The 27,790-nt window shown below is 41.6% G+C and overlaps 3 protein-coding genes across 8 annotated transcripts in view; 1 reads left to right on the forward strand and 2 right to left on the reverse strand.

The window, feature by feature from the left end:
- Positions 1-10,207, reverse strand: part of LOC146190257 (uncharacterized) — a 60,211-nt gene extending 50,004 nt beyond the window's left edge. For all 4 annotated transcript variants that reach the window (XM_084600713.1, XM_084600712.1, XM_084600711.1 and 1 more), the window contains exons 1-3: positions 10,055-10,207; positions 9,806-9,895; positions 4,917-5,022 (exon numbers count right to left, since the gene is read on the reverse strand). In XM_084600713.1, the coding sequence (XP_084456839.1) occupies positions 4,917-5,022; positions 9,806-9,893 (194 nt within the window). In that variant the 5' untranslated portion in view covers positions 9,894-9,895; positions 10,055-10,207. The remainder of the gene's footprint in view (positions 1-4,916; positions 5,023-9,805; positions 9,896-10,054) is intronic.
- Positions 10,208-10,418: 211 nt separating this feature from the next.
- On the forward strand, positions 10,419-20,032 carry trus (programmed cell death 2 like trus). Of its 3 annotated transcripts, none has more exons than XR_014706529.1 (6): positions 10,419-10,728; positions 12,830-13,002; positions 15,296-15,820; positions 16,549-16,665; positions 16,825-17,007; positions 19,662-19,799. XR_014706529.1 is itself a non-coding variant. In XM_084600714.1 (6 exons), exons 1-6 carry the CDS (start codon positions 10,630-10,632, stop codon positions 19,796-19,798), a joined length of 1,209 nt encoding a protein of 402 aa, XP_084456840.1. In that variant the 5' UTR covers positions 10,419-10,629; the 3' UTR covers positions 19,799-20,032. The 3 variants fall into 3 exon arrangements, 2 of the variants coding, with proteins under 2 accessions (XP_084456840.1, XP_084456842.1); XM_084600714.1 differs by having other exon boundaries at positions 16,850-17,007; positions 19,662-20,032; XM_084600716.1 differs by lacking the exon at positions 16,825-17,007 and having other exon boundaries at positions 19,662-20,032.
- Positions 20,033-22,780: 2,748 nt separating this feature from the next.
- Positions 22,781-27,790, reverse strand: part of LOC146190259 (PAS domain-containing serine/threonine-protein kinase-like) — a 158,335-nt gene continuing 153,325 nt past the window's right edge. Inside the window, exon 19 of the mRNA XM_084600717.1 lies at positions 22,781-25,685. Coding sequence (XP_084456843.1) covers positions 25,366-25,685 — 320 coding nt within the window. The 3' untranslated portion in view covers positions 22,781-25,365. The remainder of the gene's footprint in view (positions 25,686-27,790) is intronic.

A 27,790-nucleotide genomic window follows, 5' to 3' on the forward strand; every position in this document is an offset into this window, starting at 1 on the left:
AACCTTATTTTTATACAATGAACATGCTGCCGCCGCAAAAATATTGAGCAGCAAGTAGGAATAAAAAACGCAGCGTCAGGTGACGCGTTATTACGGGGAGTGAGAAAGGCACTCGACGTCGCAAACAACTCTGTTGTTTCTAGGAATAAACGTCTTTCGACTAATCTTGTGAATCCATTGACTCGTGCGCAAGCCGTCACGCTTGCCTTGAGATATCATGAATACCGCATAACCATCTTCAGGTCGCTTGCTGCAGTTGTACGCGCAACAGCACGGCATAGAGCTTGCAAGCTGCAATAAAAGCACAGCGCGCAATATTCGCTCGCCGAGACTAGGGGAAAAATGGCGCGAAGGAAAAAGAAAACACAAGGAAAACGCCGGACGCGCGTCGGTTTCCAATGGCAACGGCAGGGAGACCAATCGTCGCTCAGGAAATCGGGCGGAGAGCCGGCCTTCAGCGAAGGGGCGCGCAAGGGGCGAGGAGGAGGCGAGGAGGTAGCGCGGCGGCGGCAAAGTTCAATCGTTGGCGTAACTTTCAAAGTATCAAGGGGCTTTAGTCCCCCTGTCCCTGCGAGAGCCTCTGCAGGAGGAGCTACGAAGAATATGGAGCATGCGGGCATCATCGTGAAGGAGGACGGTCTAACAGATTGGGTAAAGTGCTTGGTTTTGGTTAAGAAAAAAGATGGCAAACTTAGGGTTTGCATGAACCCAAGGAAGATAAACGAGCACCATAAAAAGACAGCATTACCAGCTCCCAAAGCGCGAGAACATGGAAGGTGAACTGGCCGGGGTTGCCTACTTAAGCTGTTTGGATGACGAGAAGACATCCAAAATTTGCAAGTTTTCTACCCCGTTCAAAGGTTCCGCTATCTCTGCATGCCATTCGGCATCTCATCAGCGCCCGAAGTTGTTCAGAAGCAAATGATTGAAGTCTTCGAGGGCCTTCCCGGTGTACACTGAAGATACCTTGATGTGGGGAGCAACCGGAAAAGAGCATGATGAAAGACTAGTGGCAGTGAAAAAAGCGGCGGAAAAAGCCGGTATAACATTCAATGCAGAAAAATGCAAGTTTGGCGTTACTGAAGTGCAGTTCCTCGGTGACATCATTTCAAACAAAGGCATCTCGCCTAACCCAAAGATCATCAAAAGTTTGCTTGAAATGCCTGTGCCAAAAAGCCAACATGAAGTCCAGCGTATGCTCGGTGTGCTGAACTATTTTTGCAAATATGTACCACGCCTGTCTGGAAGCATCACTGAGAGCGCTTATCAAATCTCGCTCAGAATTCGAGTGGACTGAAAACCACATGCGAGACAGGAAAAGTGTATCACAGGTTCTAAGCACGACACTTGTTCTAGCAATTTTTGATTCCTGGCAGCAATCCAAGATAGCCTGCGATGCATCAAAAGAAGGCATGGGTGCAGCACTTTTGCAGTGTCACAATGGCCTGTGGCGACTAGTGGCGTATGCATCCCGTGTGTGGACTCAAGCTAAACAACAGCATCCGCAGACTGAAAAGGAGGCGCTCAGCATTTCCTTTGGTTGTGATAAATTTCAGCAGTTTATGGACAGAAAATTTTCATCGAGACGGATTATAAATCTCTGCTGTCCATAACTGCAAAAGGAATTTGTGACATGCCACCTCAACTCCAAAGATTTTTTTTTTTTAAAACTGCTCAAGTATGACTTTGTACTGCAGTACGTTCCTGGCAGGCATCTCATTTTGGCAGACATGCTGTCACGATAATCTCTACTTCAGCAAGGCGACCATTCTGGTGCCCCAGATGACATGGAGGTACACGCAGTGGCGGTTTTGGGCTACATGGTGATGGACGCAACATGAAAAAAAGCTGGCAGATGAAACTGCACGAGACGAGTACCTTCGGGAAGTCATCAACAGGTTGTCAACTGGTGAGAGGCTGCAGGGGGAACTAAAGCCCTTTTCATCTGAGCTTTCCATGGTAAACGATGTACTGCTGAAAGGCACAAAAATGGTCATACCAAAAACCATGCACCGTGAAATTCTAGCAAGAATTCATGCGGGGCATCTGGGACTGCAGAAATGCAAAGAAAGGGACACCACCTGGTTTTTATGGCCTGGTCTGAGCAGTAGCATCACTATACTGATCCAGAGTTTCCCCACCTGTCGAACATTTTCTTACAAGCAACCACAAGAACTATTGCTCATGCACCCTGTCCCTGAGTGTGCATGGTATCGAGTTGGTGTGGATATTTTTTTTTTTTGTGTGGAAGTTCATACATTGTGGCATATGATGTACTTTCTAACTTCCCAGAAGTAGAAAAACTTCGGGATACCACAGCAAGGAGTGCAATTGCAGCACTCAGTGCCATGTTTGCACGGTGCACAGGTGAGGTCTGTGCCCCAATTTGCAAGCCACAAGTTCGCTGTATTCACCAGAAAATATGACTTGACTCACGTCACATCAAGTCCCCATTATCTACAATCCAACGGATTAGCAGAGAAGGGCGTACAGGTTTTGAAGCGAATTATGAAAAAACAGTGAATACGCAGGGGATGACTTCTGGTTAGGTCTCCTGGCCTAACGCTGTACACCCTTGGAGGATGGCCGATCACCAAAACTTCAGAGCTGGCGTCTCAGAGCTAACTTTCCGGATTTTGGTACAGCATCGAAAACCAAAGTAAGAAAGCATCATAAAAAAAAGTGGCGGTAAGCCCCTACCATCTTTGAATAAAAGATCAACCGTGAGGCTCGGGGACAAAAATGCTCACAGAAAGCAACTGTCGCCACTGCGGCTCCTAAGTCTTACGTAGTACAAACGGAAGAGTGTTGGACGTTTAGACGCAACAGACGACATCTTAAAACTCGCGAGAAATATGCACCGAACACCAGGGACAAAAACGATGACTGTGCTTCGCTCGATTGCGAGATAGTGGACCCCAGCACGTCTGCTTCAAACAGCTCTGCTGCTCAATTGACACTACGATCTACTTGCTCACCCAGCAACAGCCTTCTGCCGGCAACGCAGCACCCGCAGGTACAGTGGGCCATACACCAACATCTGATCCTAGGCCGATGACTGTCCCAAGAAGGTCAACACATACAGTCAAGCCACTGCAACGACTTCATTACGACGTTGGTTTTAATCAAGTAGCCTGAACTCATTTTCGTTTTCAGGAAATGCATCAGACAGCCGCTGTACTACCTTACTATCACAGCGCCGCCCTACCTTACTATCACAGCGCCGCCCACTGCTTGTATAAAAAGGCCAGCAAATAAACCATTCGGGTAGTCGCTTCGATCACTTGGTAGCTTCAAGTCTCGATGCAGAAGGTACTCACACGTTGTGACGAGTAGCTTACCGGTACTCACCTATGGGGCTGAAACATGGAGGCTAACGAAAAGGGTTCTACTTAAGTTGAGGACAATGCAGAGGGCTATAGATCGGAAAATGGTAGCTAACGTTAAGAGAGAGAAACCGTGCAGAGTGGGTCAGAGAAATAACTCGCGTTACTGACATTCTAGCCGAAATCAAGAAGAAGAAATAGGCATGGGCAGGACATGTAGTGAAGAGGGGATAACCAATGGTCTCAGAGTAACCAACTGGATTCCAAGAGAAGGAAAGCGTAGCAGGAGGCGGCAGAAAGTTAGGTGGCTGGATGAGGTTAAGAAGTTCGCAGAGATCAGGTGGATGCAGCTAGCATAGGACCGGGTTAATTAGAGGAAAATAGGAGAAGCCTTCGCCCTGCAGTGGGTATAGTCCGGCTGATGATGATGTTTAGCACCAATTTTAACATACAATAACTCAGCATAAAATGTGCCACCTGCCGCAAAATTACGGCTGATATTATTTTATTTTTCTGCACACACTTCCCCCCCCCCCCCCCCCCTTTTCAAAAAAGTAATGAGGTTATGCCATTATGCTGACCTTTGTCACACAAGTCTTAAAAGATGGAGGAGTGAGAATGTCCTGTGACAAGGAAAGTAAAGGTGCTGGATACATCACGCTCACGCTGTACACTCGAACCATATCATGAGGGATGAGATCAGAAATCTCTGTACTGGAAGGCCCTAGGTTCACTGAAATTATGCAGCTGCTACAGCTGGGATTCAATCCTGTTACTGTGTTCACAATAGCTGAGGTCTGTTGTTGCAAGGCTAGAGTGACCAGGTCTATATTTAATGTGATAGTGTTAAAGGCCCTATTCTCCACCAAATCATGCAATGGTGTTGCAGACATTGTGAGCAAAGAGATACGGCATGGCTCTACCCACTCTGACGGTGGTCATCGGCAAGTGACAAGGCCATGCACTGGCTGATTGTCGGGCAAGCACTGTCAACTAGGGCTTCGCCTTTGAGTTCGAAGGTGAATGGATCCATCCTTCTAGGACGTTAGATTCTGAGTTAGACACGCTGCCCCTCGACTGTAAAGGCACACATATACAGCTTAGTTAAAGTGGTGTTTTATACCTATGTCAGGTCGTCATTGACGCAGTGTAGTATCTTACAACTGCATGCTAATGAGTATGTGTGAAATAAGAGAGGCACAGATAAAAGATTACTAATTAAGGAGTCGAAAAGTGAATGGGTTTAAGCAAGGATGCACCGAATGAACACGCAAACTGGAGCCATAAACACTATCAAATCATAACCTTGAAGGCAGAGCTTAACTCCCCCCCCTGTTTTTTTCCTTTAGGTGCCACACAACAGGATGGTTCTAGTTGCTCACCATGTGAGGATATAGTCGGAAGATTGACACCAAATTGGCCATTCGCGCAATACTTTTTGTGACACACATAAAGCATGGTAAGTATTGTACAGTGGGTGTCTATCAAAGATTAATCTGCTGAAATGCGAGCGATAATCAGCTTACTGTGCTCAGACAGCTCATATCATACAGTAAGAACAACTTGTGGCAATAACTGCTGGCAACTTACCCTTCAATAGTCACCACATGAGGCATACTACTCAGAAACGCTGCTAGAGAAGTTTTTCCATATTCTTCGAATGGTATCCTGGTGCCCATATTTGAGTAGTACTCCTCTGACAGAGAAAGAATGGATATAAAAATCACTGAATTTTTCACCTGCGGAAATGAAGTACTGTCTGTAAGACATGCTACTGGTGGACAGACTAAGGGTTTGTTGACAAGTGCGTGGCATATGCGTGTGCACTCCCATTTCACATCGAAATAGGCAATTTTGACCAAGGTCAAACTTGCAAATCAATGTTTGATAAGAGAAAAACATCGAACTGCAATAATGAGCAGAATATATATATACGGTTCTGGCAGTCTTGAAGCCATAGGTAGCGTAAGAGGGTTCTAGCAGAGCTTTCGCCCTCGCTCTTGATTACGTTCTACGTGACACTGGCGGTCACAAAGGACGTTCCACGTCCGCCGCTATGCTGAGGGTGGCACTGGTGAACACTCTCAAAGTTCGTATACAGACAACATAAATGCCCAAGCAAGTAGCAGAGGGGACAGCGACCGATGTAGCTCAGTTGGAAGAGCACCGGACGCGATATTCGGAGGTCGTTGGTTCGGTTCCCACCATCGGCACGTTGTTTTTTCTTCTACTTTGTGTTTGATTATCTTTCCCCTAAACAGATTACATTACTAATTTCTGTTATTGTCCAAGTAAACATAAAAAAAAAGACAAACTACCATCCCCAACGCTTTCCTTGGCCTCGCCGACTGTTGGCTTCTTTCACATATATATATATATATATATATATATATATATATATATATATATATATATATTGATGTGTTCAGATAAGAATGATAATAGAGGTCCCATGACTATTTTTTGTTTTCAATGAAATTTTTTCATGTGGTGGGCAAATGTCTCCACATAAAGAAATGAACCTTAGTTATGCAAGATATGGCGTAGTTTTTTCGGAAAAAAAAGAAACGTATATCACTAGAGATGGAAAACACTGTCGAAAAGTTGCAAGTTAGGAGACTTGCTGCTTCCGCACTAAGATTTTGTCATCTACTATTTTTTACTCACTAAATTTATGCAACATTTACTTTTATAAAAACTAAAGTTAAAAGCCGTTTTGTTGTTGCAGTTGATTTAGTAAAACAATCGCAAACTTTGCTTCAGGAGCGGAGCGCTGTGAAAATGTAATTTTCAACCTTGCATATTGGCATGATGCCTTAAGTTGTTTGCACTAAATCTTTTTCTCTTTATTATTCCGGTTACATTCTTAATTTCGTACAAAATTTGGAGCTCTAGATGTCTAGGTGGGTTCTTCACAAGACATCAAAATCGGCTGAAATTTGAAAACAGCAAAAGAAGAGGCAACTGATTCCAGTTTAAAAAAAAAATATTCAATTTTTCTTAAAATCTCTCCCAAGAATCCTTAGCCCATCAGAAATATTATGGACCACTAAAGTACTGCATTATGTTGTTGGAAATTATAAATATTATAATAAAACCTGAGCTTGTCCCGAATATTGCCAATATTCAGCCCTACATTCTGGCACGACTCAAAGTGTTGCCATTCAAACTTTTTGTTGATATTATCTAGGCCTAGTTTTTTTTATTTCTGGGAGAATTTGAATCTCTAGAGTTGTCCGTTATTTCTCCATATTATTTTAAAATCGGCCAAAATTCCAAATTATTAAAAAATAGACAACTTAGATTCGAATTTAAAAAACTACCCAGACTTCGATTTCTATCAAAATCAACTAACAAGCAATCCGAAGTACTTTATGAATTTCAGGCACTAAAATGTATTGCATTATGTAAATTAAAACATAAAAATAAATATGAAACTGAATGCATGTTTTTAATCTTCGATTCATTATTTGCTGGATTTATTTGCTACATTTAATATTATACAATATTCAATGGCTTCTCAATGCTTATAAAGTCTTTTTATGCTTGTTGTCTGTGTTGAAGATAGCTTAAAATGTAAAAAATTTGCTATTTCTAGCAATTTCATGGCAGAACGCAAGTGACGGTAGAATTTATTTTTCTATCCTGCATTTTTTTTTATTGCGAGGTGCAATAGTATTCAATCTAGTTCTTAATGATATTATTTCATTTCTTGGTTATGAAAAAAAAAAAATCTATGAAGACCATTTTTTTTAATGTGCACAAAAGTACAGTCATAAGCAAAGCGCTTTACAGCATGGTAGTTCTGATGGAATTTTATGTTATTTTATGACAGCAGCATAAATGAGCCGAGATGACGAGTATTGTCGATAGAGAAAATGTGAGCCAACATAGAGCAAATGTGCCCCCCACCTAAACTGCAGGTTATGCTTTGCAGGTTAGGTGAACGGTGGGTTCGCTCCGAGCTGGCTCGCCTTTTTTTCTTGGCTAGATAGCTCTGTCACCAAGAATACTCGTCAGCTCGAGTCATTCATGCTGCTTTCATAAATCAATAATTAATTTGAGCAAGACTATGATGCTGCCAAGCTCTTAGCTTATGATTGTACTCAGATGCATATTAGAAAAATAGTCTTTAACAACGTAGCTTTGTTAATTTTTGTCATAAACGAGAAATGAAATAATATGTATTAGGAGCTGGATTGAATAACACTGCACCCCGCAATAAAAGAGATTACATAATAGAGGAAAAGTTCAAACGTCACTCGCATCCTTCCATGAAATTGCAAGAAAAAGTGAATTTATTCCATTTTAAGCTATCAGCAACCCTGTTAACAAGCAGAAAACAATTTTACAAGCATTGAGATGGCTTCTGATATTGCATAAGATAAAATGTAACTAAATTAAGCAAATACTAAGTTAGACTCCCAAGAACTTAAATGAAACAAAAAGATGCGTTCAATTCCATATTTATATTTAAATTTAGTTTACATAACGCAATACTTTTTAGTGCCTGATATTTATAAAATACTTAGTATTGTTCTTAGTTGATTTCGGAATGTCGGGGTAGTTTTTTAAATTCGAATCAGTTGTCCATTTTCTGATATTCTTAAATTTGGGCCGATTTCAAAATAATATGGCGAAAGAATGGACAACTCTAGAGCTTCAAATTTTTCCAGAAATACAGAACAAGGCATAAATAATATAAACAAAAAGTTTCAGTGGCAACACTTTATTGAGTCGTGCCAGAATGCAAAGCTAAATATTGGCAATATTCAGGACAAGTGCTCGGTTTTATATTTATTTTTATAATTTTAAACAATATAATGCAACACATTTTTAGTCTGTAATATTTCTGAAGTACAGAGGATTCTTGAGAGGGACGTTAATAAAAATCGAAGATGATATACATTTTTTTTAAATTGGAATCAAAGTTGCCACTTTTTTGCTGTTTTCAAATTTCGGGTGATTTTGATGCGTTGTGGAAAACACACCTAGTAGTGATCTAGAGCTCCACATTTTGTTTGGGATTGAGAATGTAACCTGAATAATAAAAAGTTTTAGCGCAACCAACAACTTTTTCGTTACCACGCCTACTCAAATCGATCACCGGTGATCGATGCATTAAATCACAGATTTCGACATGTTGGAATCGTTTCTTGTGCACCTAGCCCCACTCAGTGGTTAGTCTAGGCACTGCACTTGTAGAACCAGTTTAAATTTTCTCGTTCTGACGATGTAGTGGTTTTTGATGGACCTTTCTGAAAACTAATGTGCATGTGTTGTTGTGCCGTGGCGGCCGTGCTAGAAATGAAAAACCTGCCACTTGTTGTAATGCAGCATTACCATCAACTTTTTTTTTTTTTCATCAAGACTTCCAGTAAGTCAAATAATGAATCGTATTGTTGGCTTTGTTATGTGACGGTGTTGAGTGGTGATAATTATCCAAAAATGGCGCCAGCTATTCACTAGGAGTTTAGACTCTGAGCCCGGGTGGTTTTATTCCCCGAAAACACATTTCTGAAGGTCTGCCGCATGTCCAATATGTATACTCGGCCTCTATAGCCAGTTTGCAGCAGTTTTGGTTTTGTGTCTCACGAAAACCAGCAATTCTGCCACGCCACAAGGTACAAGCCATGAAATCTTCTGCTTGTAGCTTGTTTTATGTAGCTGAAGAATAGTGCTGTACAGATTATTTTTTTACACAGTGTGCCTGGGTAATTAATCTTCAAAACGCATATTCTAAATTTTCCTTGTTAATAATGCGTCTGTCGATATCGGGCCTTTCCTATCTTATTCTTGTCAACTCGCCACAAAAATGGCAATTTTCCAATTTTTGGGGTGCTCCCTAACAATTATTTTTGTTTTGTAACCTATGTATTTGGAATCAGCATTCCATTTAGTGCAATTTTGTACGCTGCAACGTATGTTGCAGAATTATTTGTGCTGGCGAAAAAATATCTTCGAGACTTATGAAGAACGACCATTTTCTCGTGGTAACGAGAGTTCATGCCAATATGTAAGGTTGAAAATTAACATTTTTGCAGCTCTCCGCTTCTGAAGCAAAGTTTGCAGTTTTTTACTAAATCAATTGCAAAAACTAAATGACTTTCGATTAGCTTTTATAAAAGTAAAAGTTACATAGATTTAATGCGCAAAAAATAACAGATGGCAAGATCTTAGAGCGGAAGCAGCAGGTATCCAAACTTGGGACTTTTTAAAATGGCAAACTACGCCGTATCTTGCAAAACTAAGGTTCATTCCTTTGAGTAGAGGCATTTGCCCACCAGATTTCATTGAAAACAAAAAAATATCTTATCTGAACACACCCACATAAATGGCAGTTAACCTTAACATGATCCAAAGAAAACTGGCCCCTTGACTTGGTTTGACTTGAGTTGCCACATGCGCCAGGTGAAAGTGCCGTAAAACTACATACAGAAATACGTGCCAGCCTTTTCCGTCTCGTAATGCCGACTTACGATCAAGGCGTTGTAAGGACAGCCCATTTTGCTCGCTTGCAAGGATGGAGCTTAAAATGGCCTCGACTTCTGCGCGGTCCGGGGACATGTCTGTAAATCAGAGAATGCGATGACAGTTATAGCAATGACAGTCCTTCCAGCAAGAAATACAGTGCGCGTTTAAATAAATTTTAAGGAAACAAGCCACGTTCCGCTGGCACAACTAGAGCCACTTTGTTGTCCGTAACAAAATGAAGTGCGAAGTGTCACCTTGCGTGCCTGCGAAAAAATAGGCAACAGGCAGCAGCAGGTAAATATTCGGTCCGTCTGAACTTGCACCGCTATTTATGCCAACTAGCCTGTCAGTCACACCTGATCTGACAACTGAAACAGGCGCCACTTTACGACTTTATGACTTTACCACTTTACTGCCAATAATAGTGAGAATAGCGCATAGCGCTGTCATCCAGTCCAACGAGCAATAAATAAATTATGTAAACTCATATATAAAAAAGAACAATTTTATTACTTTTTGTCACTTTAAAAACTGTTCAATTAAGTACATAATATTTTGAATCATTTTTTTACTTATTGTAACTGGCAATGAAAGTCAAGGCAATCCAAAAATGTTTGCCATCGTCTGCTACGCACCGGGTTGCTTCATGCGTTCATGACTGACGATCTCAACTGTTTTTAACATAATTACATATTTAAAACTCCATATTTCATACTACGCGATGCGTGTGTACGTCAACTTTTTGTCTGCTGTTTCTGTATAGCTCTGTGAACCACTTACTATTGTGTAAAAAACCGAACTCATCTACCGACACGTGCCTCTGGGTGACATGGCAGCGTCAACGCATTGTTTTTACCTCGGCCTAAAAGATGAGCCGGTGAAAAGTGGAAGCACAACGTGGCAAACGAACAAAATCGGAGGAGTGCCTGTGAGTGCTGCATGTTCTCTTGCATTGCTCTATTTGTTTTTGTTTTGTGCGGGCAGGCGCTCAATTGTTGACAATGGTGCAGGTTACTTGCAGCATAGGGTGTTGAATATTTGGGGGCTGGGATTTAAAAAATTCCTTTGCAAAATCTACTGCCACATTCGAGCTGAAATAACGTTCACAAAGTAGCAAAATATCGTCTACGTTATCTGATAAGTGATTCAACATCGGTACGTGCCTAGATTTTCCGAAATCGAGAAAAAGCTGCTCTCGGCGGCGTGCACAATTTTCGCAGAAGAGAGTCGAAAAGCTATTTTGACATGATGCGTCATCTGTCGGGCAGCGAGGCAAGCGCGCCAACGGCCGGGATGGAGCTTGTCTCACTGCTCGACAGGTGACGTATCATGTCAAAATAGCTTTTCGACTCTTCTGCGAAAATTGTGCACGCCGCCGAGAGCAGTTTTTCCTCGATTTCGGAAAATCTAGGCAAGTACCAATGTTGAATCACTTATCAGATAACGTAGACGATATTTTGCTACTTTGTGAACGTTATTTCAGCTGGAATGGGGTAGTAGATTTTGCATAGGAATTTTTTAAATTCCAGCCCCCAAATATTCAAGACCCAACTCGAATGAAGTCCTTAGTGCAGCGAGGCGCGTTCCGAGCTCTGTGGTCATAATTCGGAGTTATTAGAGCTCTGTGGTCATAATTCGGAGTTATTATTTTGTATATCAACATTGAGAAACAGCTTACGTCAGATGTATACCAAACGATCGTTACGCATAGGCAGGCCGCGGTGTACGTCGCGGTTTTAACATAAAATCACTGATAAACATCCGCCGGCAAAATAATTAAGAATTCGGTTAAAACTGAAACACGCCGGCTTTTGGTATGTTAATACTAGCCTATGATCCATTCTTCACGAGAAACTTCTGATTTCCTTCCTTTCAGAGTACAGAGACGGGCCAGCAGGTACTCAAATAAGCAGCACTTGCGATGCAAAAAGCAGTGCAAAAGAGCTGTCTTCTCCAGGCTCTGCCGCGTCCACCGTCGAAACGTACCCGCTAGGAAACTTCCCCAAAGCTTGGTTTTCCTACCAAGAGAACTTGTCCCCAGACTACACTCCGGCATTATTCGTGGAAGTAGTAGCAGGAGATAGCAGGAGACCTGCTAGGAGTGCTGCTAGGAGCGCTGCTAGTAGATTCAATCAGATAGATTCAATCAGTGTGGATAGATCCACAGACAACTGTAATACGAAGAAGCTACCGCCAGTACACTATGCACAGTACTACATATTTACCGCCAGTACATGGTTAGCGCTGTTACCGAGCCTCATTTGTTTGATAACTCTTTGGATATTTTAGGTTACAGTTGTCAAGGGGGAACGTTGATCGAGCTTTCTCAAACTTGCATTCTGTTAACACTGTGGACCGCGCTGGCATTGCTAATGACAGTCTAGATATGAATCTATTACAATCAACTATAAATAGCGTTTGCTCCAAGGTCAATAAAATGTGCACTGATTTGCTTCTGTAACCTTGTGCTCTTGCGAACAACCTTATTTCACCGATAATCGCTGCGTTTTACAGTTTGTACAACGCAGTCAGCTAAAAGTCACTGATTTCAAAAAAGTATATAAACACCGATAATCATCCACCGAATTTTCGAATAATAAACACTGGTAAGCACATGGCCTACGCAAAGGTAGTGGGAAAAACAAACAGAAAGACAGCTCTCCATTTAGCTTCACATATCTCCTGACAACACTGGTTTGGGTATGCAAACTGATTCTTTTTCTGTTGTGTCTTTTTGTCACCCTCTGGGGTTTCCTCAGAAGGACCCTGGCCTTTGCAGCCATTGGCATCAACCGATGTTTATGACATCTCGTGGACAATCCACTTAGAAATGCTAGTGTGAAAAAGCAGTGTGTGGCAGATGAAAGGGGGTTCATCACGACCTAATTGGAATATCTATGGCATCATAAAAATTGCTGGCACTGTTGGCTGAAAGGCCTTCCTTGAGGGACATCTGCCACTTTTTTCTCAAGTTTTATCCGACTGCATCTCCTTGTGATGCGGATGGTAATCACTCCTTGCTATTGCAGGACTGGACTACAAGTGCTTTAACGTCATTGCCAGAGCTCGTGTGCCCTCTCTGCACGAAGCACTTGCTTCTAGCGCTTCAAATCTACAGCCCATTGGATAGGTGTAACTGGTATCACCGAACTATCTACATCTTCTGCTGCATTAACCCAAGTTGCTGGAACAAGCAGGAAAGGTGTGGGTCCGAGCTTTTCTAAGATGGGAATGTCTTTGCAGTTCAAGACTTGGTAACTGAAAGTTGTCTTGCATTACTACGGTTATGCACATCCTTAGCCTGGCCTCCACAGTATCTTGTGAAAGTGTTTTGCTGGCTGTGCTGTGTGACCAGTTATCTTTGTCCGAGGCTACAAAAGAGGTCAAAAGCAGAAATACTGTATAATAATATTATTAGCTATGCATACCCTAACTTTCATTTGTGTGCGCTATGCTCATTACTGTTAACCACATGCTTCCCTTTGTGGTGCCCTTCTGCAGTGGCTGAGTGGTTAGGTCGGTTCACTGCTGAACCCAAGAATGCAGGTTCAGTCCTGTCTGTGGCATTCGCTTTTTGAAGGAGGCAAAAAGCAAGGCACCCATGTACTGTTCAATGTTAGTGCACGTTAAGGAACCCCAGGCGATCGAAATTATCCAGAGCCCTCCACTACGTTGTCCCTCATAGCCTGAGTCATTTTGAAGCATTAGACCCTGTACACCAAACTTTAAATTCATGCCTCCCCACTACCACCATCAGCACTTTAAAGTTCTGAATGAAATAAGCAGACGAAACCTACAAAGTTTTTGCGGATACAGAGAAGACGGCCAATGCTTCAATAGCATCTATCACACTGACAGAAAAGGAGAGGCTAAACATAACATTGAGCCTCATAGCTCACTTTTATGTAGTCTATGACAATAAATAATCTACACGAGTCATAAGCTGACAGCTTCCTTTTAGAGTTATTAGTTTTACAATTTTTCACGTATTTGCAGGAGATATTTAGAGAACCACACTTCAGAGTGACATATAAAAATGAATAGAGAACACCTTAGCAATCTCTGATTTATTGTTTATAACATTACGTCGCTAATTATCTCAGGGGATGAACTTCACAGCATGATCAATGACCAGGACACGGAAAGCAGAATAATGGGTTTAAAAATTATTATGCAAAAAACTAAATGCTAATAATCTAGCAGAGGAAAAATAGTTTACGATATGAAGATCTCAAATGATCACAGCGACACGTAACTTCTACATTGTTTCAGATCATTCTAATTGCTTTTGACGACTTTATCTGAACATTTGCTTGCCAACTTCAAATTCAGCACTGCTGAAAGGGGTAACCATTCATAGTTCAACAACCACACAGTTGCTTAGTTCTTTTGCAGGTACAAGTCAACCCAATAATGAGTTGATTTTTGTGCCATGCCAGTCTCCTCATTTGCTGTCTACAGCATTACCACCGCATTAAGTTGTAAGCAAATACATCCTGAATAGCAGATTACCAGTACACTTAACAGGAAAGTATATGAGTATATGATATTTGTATCGAACCACTACTCACACCTGAGGCATAAACATGGAGAATAATGAAAAGTGTTAAATTGAGTGCAGTACAGCAAGCTGTGGAAAGAAAAATGTTTGGTGCATTGTTAAGAGGTAGAAGGAAGCAGAGCAGATAGTGGACCAGGCACTGGTTCCTAACTGAAATTAAGAAAAAGAAGCAGGCTTGGGCATATATATCACAAAGGCAAGATTACTTGAAGGGACATTCCTAAAAGGCAGGAATTTCAAGGGCATAACAGGAAGTCAATTGGCTGGATAACATTAGGAAGTTTGTAGGGATAACATGGCTGCAGCTGGCACGCGACATCATTATTTGGAAATCTATAGGAGCGGCCTTGTTCTGCAATGTATATGCTTAGGTTGATGGTGATAATCATGATTATTTTAATTTTGTTGCTTAGATCTATTCCTTTTCTTTATGTTGTGCATTTAGTGACTCTCATTCATGACAGTCATATATAGTTTGTGCAGCCTGCAAGGTTCATAAACATATAAATTAATACAAATAATAGGTTATTGTGACAAAATTGACATTAGCTTCTTCATAACTGCTTAATATTGCCATACCTTCATAACGCATATAGCTAGAGATGTGCATAGTTGAGAGCACAAGTAATCAAGCCTACATATAGAAAGTTGGTCAATTTTTGCATGCAAATAGCCAAAATATCTTTAAATCCCTTAGCAGAACAAGTCACAGTAAAGTGCTGCAATAGTAGCTAGCTCAAGATCAATTTTGTCAGGTAGGAGCAATTTTTAAGGCAAGGTTGCATGTTCGTCTCAAAGTTATGGCCTCATAAGTGACTTTAAAAGAAAAACTGTCTGACTGTTTGTCAGCAATGAATACCTCAGAGAGCAGCTGAGAATAGGCTTTCAGGCTAAGAACATTGTTTGAGGATGTGTAACTCTTTTTACTCTACAGCTGGAAAGTTATCCGAAGCCAAGAGCGCTCTTCCCCAGAAGAAGAGGGCAGTTCCTGTTCTGCAGCAAAGCCAGCCATGTCAGCCGACTGGCTTGTGGGGCAAGATGACTGGGGCGATGACTCGTGGGATGATGAATCACCACATCACATGGTGCACAACAGCGGCGCTCAGAACTTGGAAGCCTCTCTAGGCTCAATGACTGTCACATCACCCACTGTTGCCTCAGTTGCCTTGCTTTCAAATGAAGAAGCTTCAGGTGATACTGAAATGGAAGAGCAAACCCTAGTTCGGGCTGAGTCTCTTGATTCCAGCAGGGCACTCGAAAATATGTGTGCCCTGAGGAGCAGCGAAGGAGAACACAAAGCTTTGCTTAAGGATTTGCAGCGAGTGAACAGCTTTAAGAGTTTTTATATTGCTGTGGTTGAAGAAAGTACTCTCCCTGGTGAGACTCCTGCTGACATACGTGCCAGAAAGCTACTGCAAGACTACGAAGCTGGAGAAGGAAATGTTTTTCGGGTGCCTGGGTACTTGTGATTTTCTGCTTAAATCTGAGATCCTAGTGTGCATGCCATTGGCACTATGCAGTGCATCTGTGATGGTAAAGTCATGTTAACAAAAATTGTAGCTCATAAAATTTAGAACTGTTTGCACTGAAATTTGTTTTTTAATATGAAACTATTATAGCTATGGAAACTTTTGCTACTTGTGAGTCAAATTGTGCTCCGTTTTCATATTTTAAAGCAAATATTACCTCCATCTCATTTTAATGGAATATCAACTTTGCACGTAAAAGACACGGGAACGCAGTTAGTTATCCTTACATTTGCACTGTAACTAAGCTAGGTTGAGACTCATTGATCTTTTTTTTTTTTAACCCAATCCCCCATGGATTTCTTTTTTCATAGTCTCTTAGAGGATGCTCTCTTTGTCATCCCAAAGGTTTCATAGGTTTCATGCAAGTGCAGTGCACAAAAACTGACCTAGACTATTTACTACTTCTTGGGGAAGGATAAAAGAAATTGGCATGCAGTTTATTTCTTCATGGCTAGTTTTAAATGTTAGCATTAACTTGAAGATGTGGGAACCAACATCTCTGGTAATGCCATTCACCCAGTGCTGTACAGAAAGTAAAAATTTGCACAAAACTTGTTCCCTGAGTTGGGCATTGGTATTTCTGAATTTCTTAAATGTGGACCTTGGTTATGTGAACCTTGAACTGATGCTGTTACAATCTCTGCACAATGCTTTGCAGCAAGGGGCAAGGAAACATGACATATGCTCAGGAAGCATACGAGAAGCCACAGTACAGTGACACCACTTTTCATAGATTCAACAAGAGATTACGTCGCTGTCCACAGCAGTTGATCAGGTAGGTTTTTTTTTCCTATGGTGTCTTGCAGCCAGTTAAAGTGAAAGGGGTAGGACTGTGTTAACATGCTCACACAAATAAAATTAAGTAGAGGACACTGGCCTTGTGCTGGGCACATGATGCATTAGTGATGCCAATGGAATGTTAGTTTCCACTCAGCCTTTCTTACCTGACATGTGCAAAGGTTTTGCTGGGAAGGAGAGCCACTGTTCATCTCCGAGCCTACGTCATCTTGGCAGCCTGGCACATGTGAAAGCTGTGGAGCAAGGCGTTGCTTTGAGCTGCAAGCTATGCCAGCACTCATCCAAAGCTTGGAAGTGGAAGCAGTCACCGAGTTGCAAGGTGTCAGTTTTTTTCAATCCGGCATGAAGTACAGGGGTGACTTATGAGCCCCTCTTGCAAGTGATACTTGGGATGTGGCATCGTAAAGATGCAATCTTTGCCAAAATTGGCCAAGCAAAAAAATTCTCTTTTTGAATACCCCCTTGAACTCTAAATATGTCTAATCCTTCTCCTCACTTTTTGAGACCTTTTGGTCTTTACGAGTGCCGTAAGGCCTCTACTATGTGGCTGAGAAGCAGGCTTCGTTGCCTGGTTGTTTTTGGCAAAGGGGGTACCCGAAATGTTGGAATACAACTCTAGAGTGCAGCGGTAAAGGCCCTTCTAAAAAGGCCCTCCAATCAGGGTTGTCGACTAGTTGTTGCGATGTGGTTATACACCCACCAAGGCGGGGCAAGATACTTCAATAATGTGTGTTCAGTACCAACACTCAATACTGTGAAAAATTGTGTGATTGTATGATTAGTGAAGCTGGGAGATTCCTTTGTAGTTTGTCTGGACCCTTTAATGCATTTCTGGGTAGAAGAGTGGCTAGGGGTACAGCAGTACATGCGGTCCCGACTGCTGCATGCTCGCCTTGTTTTGGTTGTCATTTTTACATCTTTGTTTCTGTGTGTTTGTATTCCAAAAGTCCAGAAGTATAAGCAAGAATGCTTAAAGGCTTCATGGTATGCACTCAGTGCTCACAAGTAAACAACCTCGCGAGCACCAAAGTGCGATCGGCTCCCTCAATTTTACACAAAGTGAATGTGGAGAGATCAGTGAGGCTGAGGAGACAGAGTATTTCAAGGGAACTCTGAGCAGGAGGCCACTCAGGAGGTAGTACAAGAGGAACTGCCGCCTGGCATGTAGTACGTTGGATAGATGGTTAAGGCTAAACACTTTGAATTGGACAGTGGAGGCACACGCCACCTAGTGGTGAATAGTACCATATTTCGTACTTATTCTTGCCTTGATTTTATCAACCAAACAGCTAACTTCTGTTTGGTTATTTTTGCACATCCAATGTCTATTTTGCTCCACTATTCTTAAACCTCAATGCTTTGGCTAAATCAGCTCTGTTGCCTTGAAATTTAAGGCAGAGTCCTTTACAGGAAATTATCAAGTGTTTAGCCCTTTCTTCCTCCTTTCCACACGCACCATACACCACATACATATTCATCTCTTGGTTCTTGAATCTATACGTCTTAGTCTGCGCTATCTCTGTCCTAGCCACGAACAACAAGCTGGCCCTAGAATTATCATACATGTTTTCTCTAACTATTTCTTGCTTGAATGTTCAGTGTTGCCATCCCTGTTTTCCACATACCCTTCTCTGATTATTTAAATTTTTCTTTAGCCGATAATTCCTGCCTGCACCCCCTACTGCTGTCCAAATAGTATTTGCTTGCAGTTATCTTGTTCACTTCTTGCATTCTCTGCCAACATCCCTAATGTAGAGTTAACTGAAAACTTTCTTAGCCCACTGTGTTTTCCCCATTTTCCTCCGTCGCCGTTCAAATTCTAGGTTACTGCTATCTTTCCTGCCCTCAAATAAAGACCATCCCAGATCACTTTGTATCCTCTGATTTAGTGTACTATGTGCTCCCAAAGCAAGGCTACCTAGCCCGCACTTCCTCATTTCCAACCGCGCTCAGACCTTTGATTTCATACGCAGGACTGCATTGCCAAATGTCAGACTAGGAACCATCACCCCTTTCCAAATCCCTTGTGCCTCTTCGTACCTAATGCATTTACACAATGCTCTATTTTTCATGACTGCTGCATTCCTGCTACCTTTAGCCATTACATATTTTCATGCTTCGTTAAATACTCAGCTCCATTATTTATCAACACCAAAAGTACTTATTCATTAACTCTAGCTCTGCCTCCTGTGTATCCTATGCATGCCGCCCTCGTTATCATTAAAAACATGATTGCAGACTTTTCGTTGCTAAACTTCAGACCTAACATGTCTCCCTCTGTACCGGAGATGCGCTTGTAAATACTATATGCTGTTGTCAGCCATTAGTATTACATCATCCGCATGCATTAGTCCTGATAATGACTGTTGGATCCCTTCTTCTTGCTTGAATCCGAGTCTGCTCCTCTCTAGTTTAGTCTGTGATCTTTGCTAGTACAGCATGAACAGCAAAGGTGACTGAGGAAACCCTTGCCTAAGACCCTGGTTTACCCCTACAGACTCTGAAATATTTTTTTTAATTCTATAAGCACCTAGTTACCTTTATGAATATCATTTAAAGGATTGATTATTTCTCCTTTCACACCTAATCTGTCCAGACGTCCCATAGTCTGACATTTGGCAATGCAGTCCTGCGTATGAAATCAAAGGTCCGAGCGCGGTTGGAAATGAGGAAGTGTGGGATAGGTAGCCTTGCTTTGGGAGCACATAGTACATTAAATCAGAGGATACAAAGTGTCCTGGGATGGTCTTTATTTGAGGGCAGGAAAGATAGCAGTAACCTAGAATTTGAATGGCGACGGAGGAAAATGGGGAAAACATAGTGGGCTAGGAAAGTTTTCATTTAACTCTACATGTGTAGTTTTGTGCTGTGCTGTGGTGTTGTGTGTGGGGCCTAATGTGAGAGGTGATGTGGCTTCAATTCTTGTTGGCGTTGATGTTCAGTTTGGTGATGTGGCATTTCAATTTATTCCAGGCCCACCAGTGGAGTTTGGGACTGTGCTGTTCTACTCATGCAGTGCGAGTTGCTGGAAGGACAGCGACGCGTGGAAATCTGAGGTTTCACTTGTTCAGCCAGATCCAGATGCGGCATTCTGGGACAAATTTGGGTGACGTGGCAAATTTCCATGTGCCTTCTACACCACGGTTACCTACGTGCCTGAATATACTAATGGCTTGGATGGATTACAAAGTACTCTTATGCTTTCATTTAAGACCACACCACACATTTTTCTGAATTTGGCAGAGTAACATTGAGTAGCACTTTCTAATAGAAGAAACCTTTGGTGTTGCTCCAGAGCTTGTATTTGTGTGTAAAACAGAAATAAAGGAAAACTATGGTGGTGCTGTGTGCCATGGACATTTGTATCAAATGCTAGTGTGGTCCAATAATGAATTTCAGTTGAATTGCATAAACTGGGGATGTTGAGGAATGTTGGCAAGACAAGCTCCTTAGTGGCAATTAATAGCTTGCGTGGCATTTCCATCATGTTGACTTGGGTATGGTGGATTGACCTATGCTGAACAAATAGTTATGCTTGGTCATGCTGTTAGCATGACCGAGTCAGGCTGAAGCTTCTCACTTCTATCACAGTAAATACTAAGCATAACTCACCTGAAAAGATTTCTCCAATGATAGCATAGATGAAATTTAGTTTACAGTAAGAGTGTGACAAATTACACGCACATTTGCTAAAGGCACCATCCTTATGGAAAAAGAAATTCATCAAAGTGCTTATAAGAGCAGACTAAATGACTGTAACGAAAAACGCAGAATATAGTTTAGAAATGCACTCTTTAATGAGGCTCATTTTCTTTTATAAGAACTCAGTGTGCACATTAACATTTTTTCTGTGCTACTCGATGGAATAAAGCAAGTGCTGGAGCAGTGCTGTGCATTAACAGGCATTCATTGTGGCTGTAAAAGCACACTGAATACATCGCTTTTATATAGCAGATATGAATGACATGCTGGTTGTACTTTGCAAATCATAGTATTCTCTAAAGCAATGCAAAAAATATCAGTGCACAGAGACACCACTGGAGCATTCTCCTCTATTAGACGGATTAAAGGTTTGGGGGACAGTTACAGTCTACTTTTAAGATGCGGATGCATTAATAGCGCCAGACTGCGGCTTCCCTTGTGAATACATCATCGTGCACATGCACTTTGATGCTCATTTAATCAATAATCCCTTAATTTGTGCTTCTATTGTCTCGCAAACTCATTATCATATAGTAGTTGTAAGCTAAAACATTGTGTGAAAGCCCGCCTTACATAGATATGCCTCTGTTATCTCACATACACTCATTAACATGCAGTTGTAAGCTACAGCGTTATGTAAAAAACTGCCTTACACAGCCTGCACTGTACCAGCGAAATTGTTTTTGCATCGTGCATTTATTTCTTGCTTGCTGCAGTTAGCATTCATGCTGCATGTTGCAGAACAATGTGGTTATTCAGTGTTTAAAAAAAAAAAGTAATTAAGTGATACTATTTCGCTGAAAGCACAAATAACCTACAAATAAAGTGACTGGTAATACCAGTCACACCAACAAATGCTGATTGCCATCAGTGAATACATATTATTGACTAGAACACACTAAACTGCCCAAAGTTCCTATTGTCAGTCACACAATAAAAATTCATAAATTCAGAGGAACATAAATGCCATGATTAAGCTTCACATGCACAGAGACCATAGCTATTCTAGCAGTCACTCAACTAGCTGGTGCTTTTAGTTCTCAGGTCATCAGAAGTCTAGTATGATGGAGCAATATAATAAAAGGTAATAATTATGATTGGCTTTTATTGCATTTTTTACAGCTGTTCTCAGATATAGGTTTAATTATTACTGTGTGTGCATGTGGCATTTCAGTGATCATTACACCATACAGTGTAGCATTTTTCATTTGAGATGTGGCCGCTGCACATCCTAAAAAATTGTCTTCTTCTTACATGAAGTAAACATTAACAGCTCCGATGCGATTTTCCTTTACTGCTGTGATGCGTGTGTGGAGTTATCCAGCATGCTAAGCTACTGTAAGACTGTAACCCCCACGGCAGACTTGGTCAAGCGAAACACATCACAAGAATACTCATTTCTGGCTCCCGACAAGGCCAGCTCATTGTGTGCTTTGAGACGTAATGTCTGGTTTGCAGCGAGAAGGCCCGTCTAATGCAAATATTTGTTCAGTCAAAATAGGCGATATTCAAGCTCCATTTTTTTTTTTATATGTCCGGTGGAGGTTAGCACTTCACACTATTTAGCATAATTTCCACGAACCAGTTTACCTGCACAATGTTTAATTATATATATGTAACGGTATTTTAACTTTTAACAACAAAATTGTATTTAGGTATGCACTGTACACTGCTGCATACAACTCCCCCCCCAATCTAAGCTCTCACAGAATTAATGTCGATGCATATCAGTGATGTTCATTACTTTGACCACAGTCCATTGCCCATATCTCTTCATTCATCGAAGTGAGCAGACAATCCAGACCGGGGTAAAGCAATAAATGTTCTCTCTGTTTCGCTTCCAAGCAAAGCAAAAATGCGCAACAATTGCAAGGCCACCAGTCAGAGGCAAATGGAGATGAAAAGCGGTGAAGCAGCACTACTTACTATCAGCAAACCGAACTACCAACGGTCCTGCAGTTTCGGATTTCAAAAGTGACCGCCAGCGTAAGCAAGCTGGGTAAATGGCACACATTGGTAGTGAAACAGATTTGAACAGATTTTTTTTTTTTGACACGTGGAATTTTATGCATACTTCCAGGTATGGGCAATGGCGCGAGGCGCATACTACTTGTGGCTCAACAGAAACTTAGACTTCCCATATAGGTCGACCCCAGTTTCAGATGGCTATTTTGGGGAAAAAAAATACATGCCCACTTATATGTAGCAGTATGTAGTAATGCAATTATATTGAACACTGCGAGTGGAACTGGTATCACCAGTGCCACTGCCATGGTAATGTTGCATGTGGCATGCCGAATGCCACAGCCCATTTGTGAAGGACATTTATAAATGGTTACTGCCGTCTGAGGGTGGAATTGAAGCAATGATAAATCATAAACATACTTGTTTGAGTTCTCACAATATGTTTATTTGTCATAATAAATACACACAGTACATACATATGTACACAGTCTCAGGCAGGACTCGCAACACATACTTTGTCACTGTTGCCCATGCAGTAAAACGGCAGCTTTTCCTTCCCGCTTTGGACCACAACCAACAGACAACAAATGCAACCTGTACTGCTACAAGTATCACCAGGCTAGTGGTCCTTTTTCCAACTGCTGTTTTAACTATTTACGCAGGTACAGGCTCACTCATTAAAAGTTTACAACTGTCCCACCGTCTGCATCAAACATTGTAGCAACACAAAACTGCAAAAAAGAATGAGGGCACCAATCTGAATTCCACTCTGGGGAAGAAAGTAGCAGCGGATCTAAAAGCCTGCTGACACAATTGGCTAGCTAAAAATTTTTGCACTCAAGACTAAGAAAATTCAGTTCAAAAGCAAGCAGAACTGACTCTGCATAAAAGAAAGAAAAATGGGTGAGGGTCAGTGGTTAGCTGTTCTGTTTAAATGCACTGTTGTAAAAACTGGGCACAAACCTCAAGAAAAAAAAAAAAAGAAGCTATTTGCAGTAAAACTGTCCATGCAAATGAAAACCGCCCACACGATTCACTTCATCAGGCTTGCAAATTTGCATGCCAGGTTGTATTCCAGTGACAGAAAGGAGCAGGGAAGGTAAGCTCTTTGTCTTTCACCACTGACTAACAATACACAACAGTGAAGACTTGCCCATTCAACAACCTTGGATTGCTGCGAGGAACTGGAATTCCAACTTGAAACTGCATTTGTAAAATCAGTCTAGCACACTTGATGAAACTATAGGAATGGGAACTGCCAGTTCAGGCATTCAAACCTCATTATGTAGTCCACTGCTGGATTATAACATTTATTGCGTTCAATGCTGTGTATCGAATCATAATGAAAAGGAATGGAATGCATGCACTCTAAAGTTACAGACTAAGCACGTGCCTAGCAAAAATAAGTATTGCAGTAGAAGAAGCTGCTGTTCGATATGTACACTCAAACAAATTTCCTTTAATCTTGTCCATACTTATCACAAGATGAAACATTTCATCCTATGCTTCATCAACGACTAGCTAGATGTACATATAATATTATATACTGTTGTGATGGAAGTACTTTGCTATTCTCCCGCTTTACCCTTTGCAAAATAGCGCAGTCTCCTCACATTCATCTTTGGCTCGCAGCAGCACCAAGAAGACTTGTTGCACTCTGTCAACCTCCAGTCTGGAATGGACATGTGTATACACTTTTTAACTGCGGTCACAAGCTCTGTAAGCAACACACAGGCTGCGTTTGATCTAGACAGGTCTGGACTCTTGGAACTAGTGGCATGCTAGGTTGGTCCATATACAGGATATTTTATTTTAAACTTTTCTTTGCAGAAAAATAAATTGTTGCAAGCACAATGATGCAGTACGAGTCGAGGACAGGTGGGCTTGCTTTTACGAACTCGCAGAGAACCAAAATTGAAAAATAAAGAACTGGAGAAACGTCGCTGCAGAACTGCATTGGTAGGCAAACATTGCACGAGATTAGGCAAATCCTGCTCTGACCATATTTACATTAGGGCTGTGCATTTTGCAAAAAAAATTCTGGCCAGTATTTGAACTAAACAACACTGACATGTTGCTGTTGCTGTGCCTTTTCATCACACGTGACATTTACAGCTTACATGCTAGTACCCTGCAACGCTGTCGACAAAGCCAAGTTCTGAAGTAATGTTTACACAACAAGGTTTGCAGCTCTGCGTGGCTAACACAGGCTTGTGTGCATTTACTGATGGTGAGAGACAGGGTTCTTTAAATTTTGTAAGCCTTACGAGTTTGCTTTCAAATGCTCAACAATTGGTTGTATTGGCCAAAGTTGCCGTGTTTTTTGAGAGTTGTGAGCTTTGGGGCAAACCACGCTGATCAATTATGGTTTTCTACAATGATCCTTTTAACTATGCATTTATTAGAATCAGAAAAATAAAAGCAAGCACTCTAAGCCTTATCAGTTTAGATAGGCTGGTCACACTATGCAAAATAGTTTATATAACGAAAGGAAAAACTGCAGCTAAAAAGTATGAAGGACTATTCATGTCAACATTGAAATTGCATCCCATGGTGATGTGATGGAGCAGAACGAAATACAAATCAGAGGCTTTTGCCACTGTACAGTAGGCAAGCACAAGCCGTTTCAAACTGTCCAGGCTGCCCAATTTTGTGATTCTGGCCACTGCAATGTGCATCTTGACGTGGTCCCACGAAATCCTAATACAAACACTTTATATTACATCTTTCAGCTGAAATGCTAAGAAATCCAACCGAAATGAGAGGAAATCTTTGCCGTTCATGCCACTTTGGAGCTTTAGTTCCCTTGTGATCAGTTTAGCAATATTTGTTCCATTCCCTAGCACCTGCTCCAACCTAATGCATGAATACAGGATAAAAACAAGCTGCATCTTCTCATCAGCCACAAAGAAAAACTAAGAGAACTGTTTAGTCATGTCAAGTTGGACCGGGACAGCAAACGCGCAAACCTGCGTGCATTCAATGCACACTTCTTGTCAACTTGTGCAACCTAAGAGCAGGCTTCCAGTTCTTGTGTGATGTCTTCCGAATTGTAAGCTGCCGCCCCTGCGTCGGTGGCGTTGACAGCACCGATGTCGTTGCATGACCTTTCGAGCGAGGCCAGGTTGTTATGTGGCGCAGCAGCTGCACCGACTTCACGTGCAGATGAGGAACGTGACCGGGCACGGCTGGTCACTGAACTGGCGCAGCTGAGGCTTCTGTGCCGTGATGACGATGAAGCATCACTTTTGTTGAGGTCATAGAGGCTGCAGCTGAAGTAGATTGAGCTGTCCTGCTGGAGGTACTTGGACGGGCTGATCTCCTCTGGGGCTGCGCAGCAGAGAAAGCAGAGAACCTGGCAAATGGCACATATGTGGTGCTTGTACCGTTAAGGATAAAATGTCCCGAAACCCTCATGCCACAACAAAAGCCTGAAAAACATCTCATCTCGATCTCTTGCCATGTACAATGCACGTCAACATGTGGCTCTGCCCCATTTAGTGCCAGCCTCGATACCAAGTCTTGTCATATGAAAATGAGCGCAGTCGCTTTCCAAAAAATAAGTGTGCCCTTGGCTCCTAATCTTCTTGACAGTGCAAAAAAACCTTAGACAGTAACTTGTAGAAGCCCCTGCGTTCTGTGAATACGCTTTGAAAAATAAAAAAACCCTAATCAAGAAAGGGTACAGCTACCAGAGGCTGTGAACAATCTAAGTCACGTACACACAATATTGCAACCTGTTGTTACCCATGGCACTGTCTGAAAATGCAATGTCTAGGTCTCCGAGACCAGCAGCAATGCTATAAAAATTGCGAAGACTTGTGACAAGCCACTCAAGCAACACAAGTGCCTGCGTGTTCTGTGCATCCCCCAGAGTACATGACAAACTTTTCAACTAGTCGCGTATCATGGAGACTTGTTGAACTAAGACCAAAATGTATATCTAAAAAATTAACGCCCCATCGCAACAGAAAAATTTACAAGGAGCATGATATTTCATATCAAACTAATTTCAGTCAGACCAGAGGATATCAAGCTGAGTTTTGAGGAACCTGTTTGTTCCTTCAGTTTGAAAACTTTCCAGTGCTATGACAGGGGACAGAGAAGAGAAGAAAAGGCAAGCAGCGCTGCAAAGTTTTCGAAGATGCATACTAATTTGCATGAATGTCTGTTTTACTAGTTTCTTGAGGTGTTTCTTGGTTTCCCAAGAGCATCTAAATCCTAGCATGCCTCAATGCCGCCTTATTTTTGGGCGTTATACTGAGATTTCTTGAAGCAAACCGTTTTGCTTAACCTCTTACTGCATGAATTTCCTTCAGCCCAAATTACACTACGCTCCATTCACGACGCAGAATGGCCATATCACCTTAGATTTAAGAAAAGCTATGTGGTTGCAACAATTTTACGAAATATCGTCGTGTATCTATATGATATACCATGCAGTTAGTAGTACCTTCTTGGGAAAATATAGATCTGCTTATAAGCGGCTCTAGTTGAACGAGAGTTACAGTATTGGTCACCGAATGGCAATTTGTTGCAACAAAAAAAGATAACATTTTTCAGAGATCCAGAAAGACTGGGTCTAAAACTGGATCTGTATCACTTGCCGCCCATCCACAACTGTGGTATAAACTGCAACGCAAGACCTTGAAACTGGCTGAGTGTCCTAAAGCAGAGTACCGTTGCTCATTTGAGTCCAACTATATTGCCCGAGCACTGAAGGACGGTAAACAGCGCATTCGTTCCACTATATGCAAAGGCGTGAATAGTAAGTAGCCTTCAATACCTCGCAGTGGTGCCCTACGATGCCATACTGTTGGTTGTCTTGAGGAGCACTGTATATTTTAGTCATTTTATGCAGATCATTCTCTTCCACCTTCTATCCCTCTCAGCATGATCTTGCAATAAGCTGGTACAAATAGTTAGTTTTCTTGTAGCACCAAGCTTTCCCATGCAATTTTTTTTTCTTTGTCTTCGATCAGCTTTTTCTTTTGCCCTGCGAGGGTTGTAATGCTTTTTTCTTCCTCCAACCAACTGTATATTGTCTTTTTCCTCTGCAGTCAGTACACTGCATAATGAACGTTCACTGTTGCTACCAGAGGCTGCTGAAAGGACCCCACTTCCGGTTCTGTCATACTATGTGCTTGAATCCTACCATGCCTTTGGTTAGAATGAGTAACCAATTAAGAAAGGCAAGTAATCTAAAGAGAACAAAGCTTGTAAAGTCGTTCGAGTGCAGATTATGAAATTTCATGAAGTGACAAAAATTACCCCTAACTGCATAGTGCGTCATATCTGATACACGAGTCCCTTCTCACCAATGTAGTCCGAAGTACTATAGCACAGGTGGTACTGCAACAGGACAAAATAAATCTGAATAATGACCTTATAATTGACCTTACAGTAATAATGACCCCTAGAAATTACATTGAAGT

This window comes from Amblyomma maculatum, chromosome 4 (genome assembly GCF_055883805.1).
Source record: "Amblyomma maculatum isolate TAMU_Amacu chromosome 4, ASM5588380v1, whole genome shotgun sequence".
NCBI lineage: Eukaryota > Metazoa > Arthropoda > Arachnida > Ixodida > Ixodidae > Amblyomma > Amblyomma maculatum.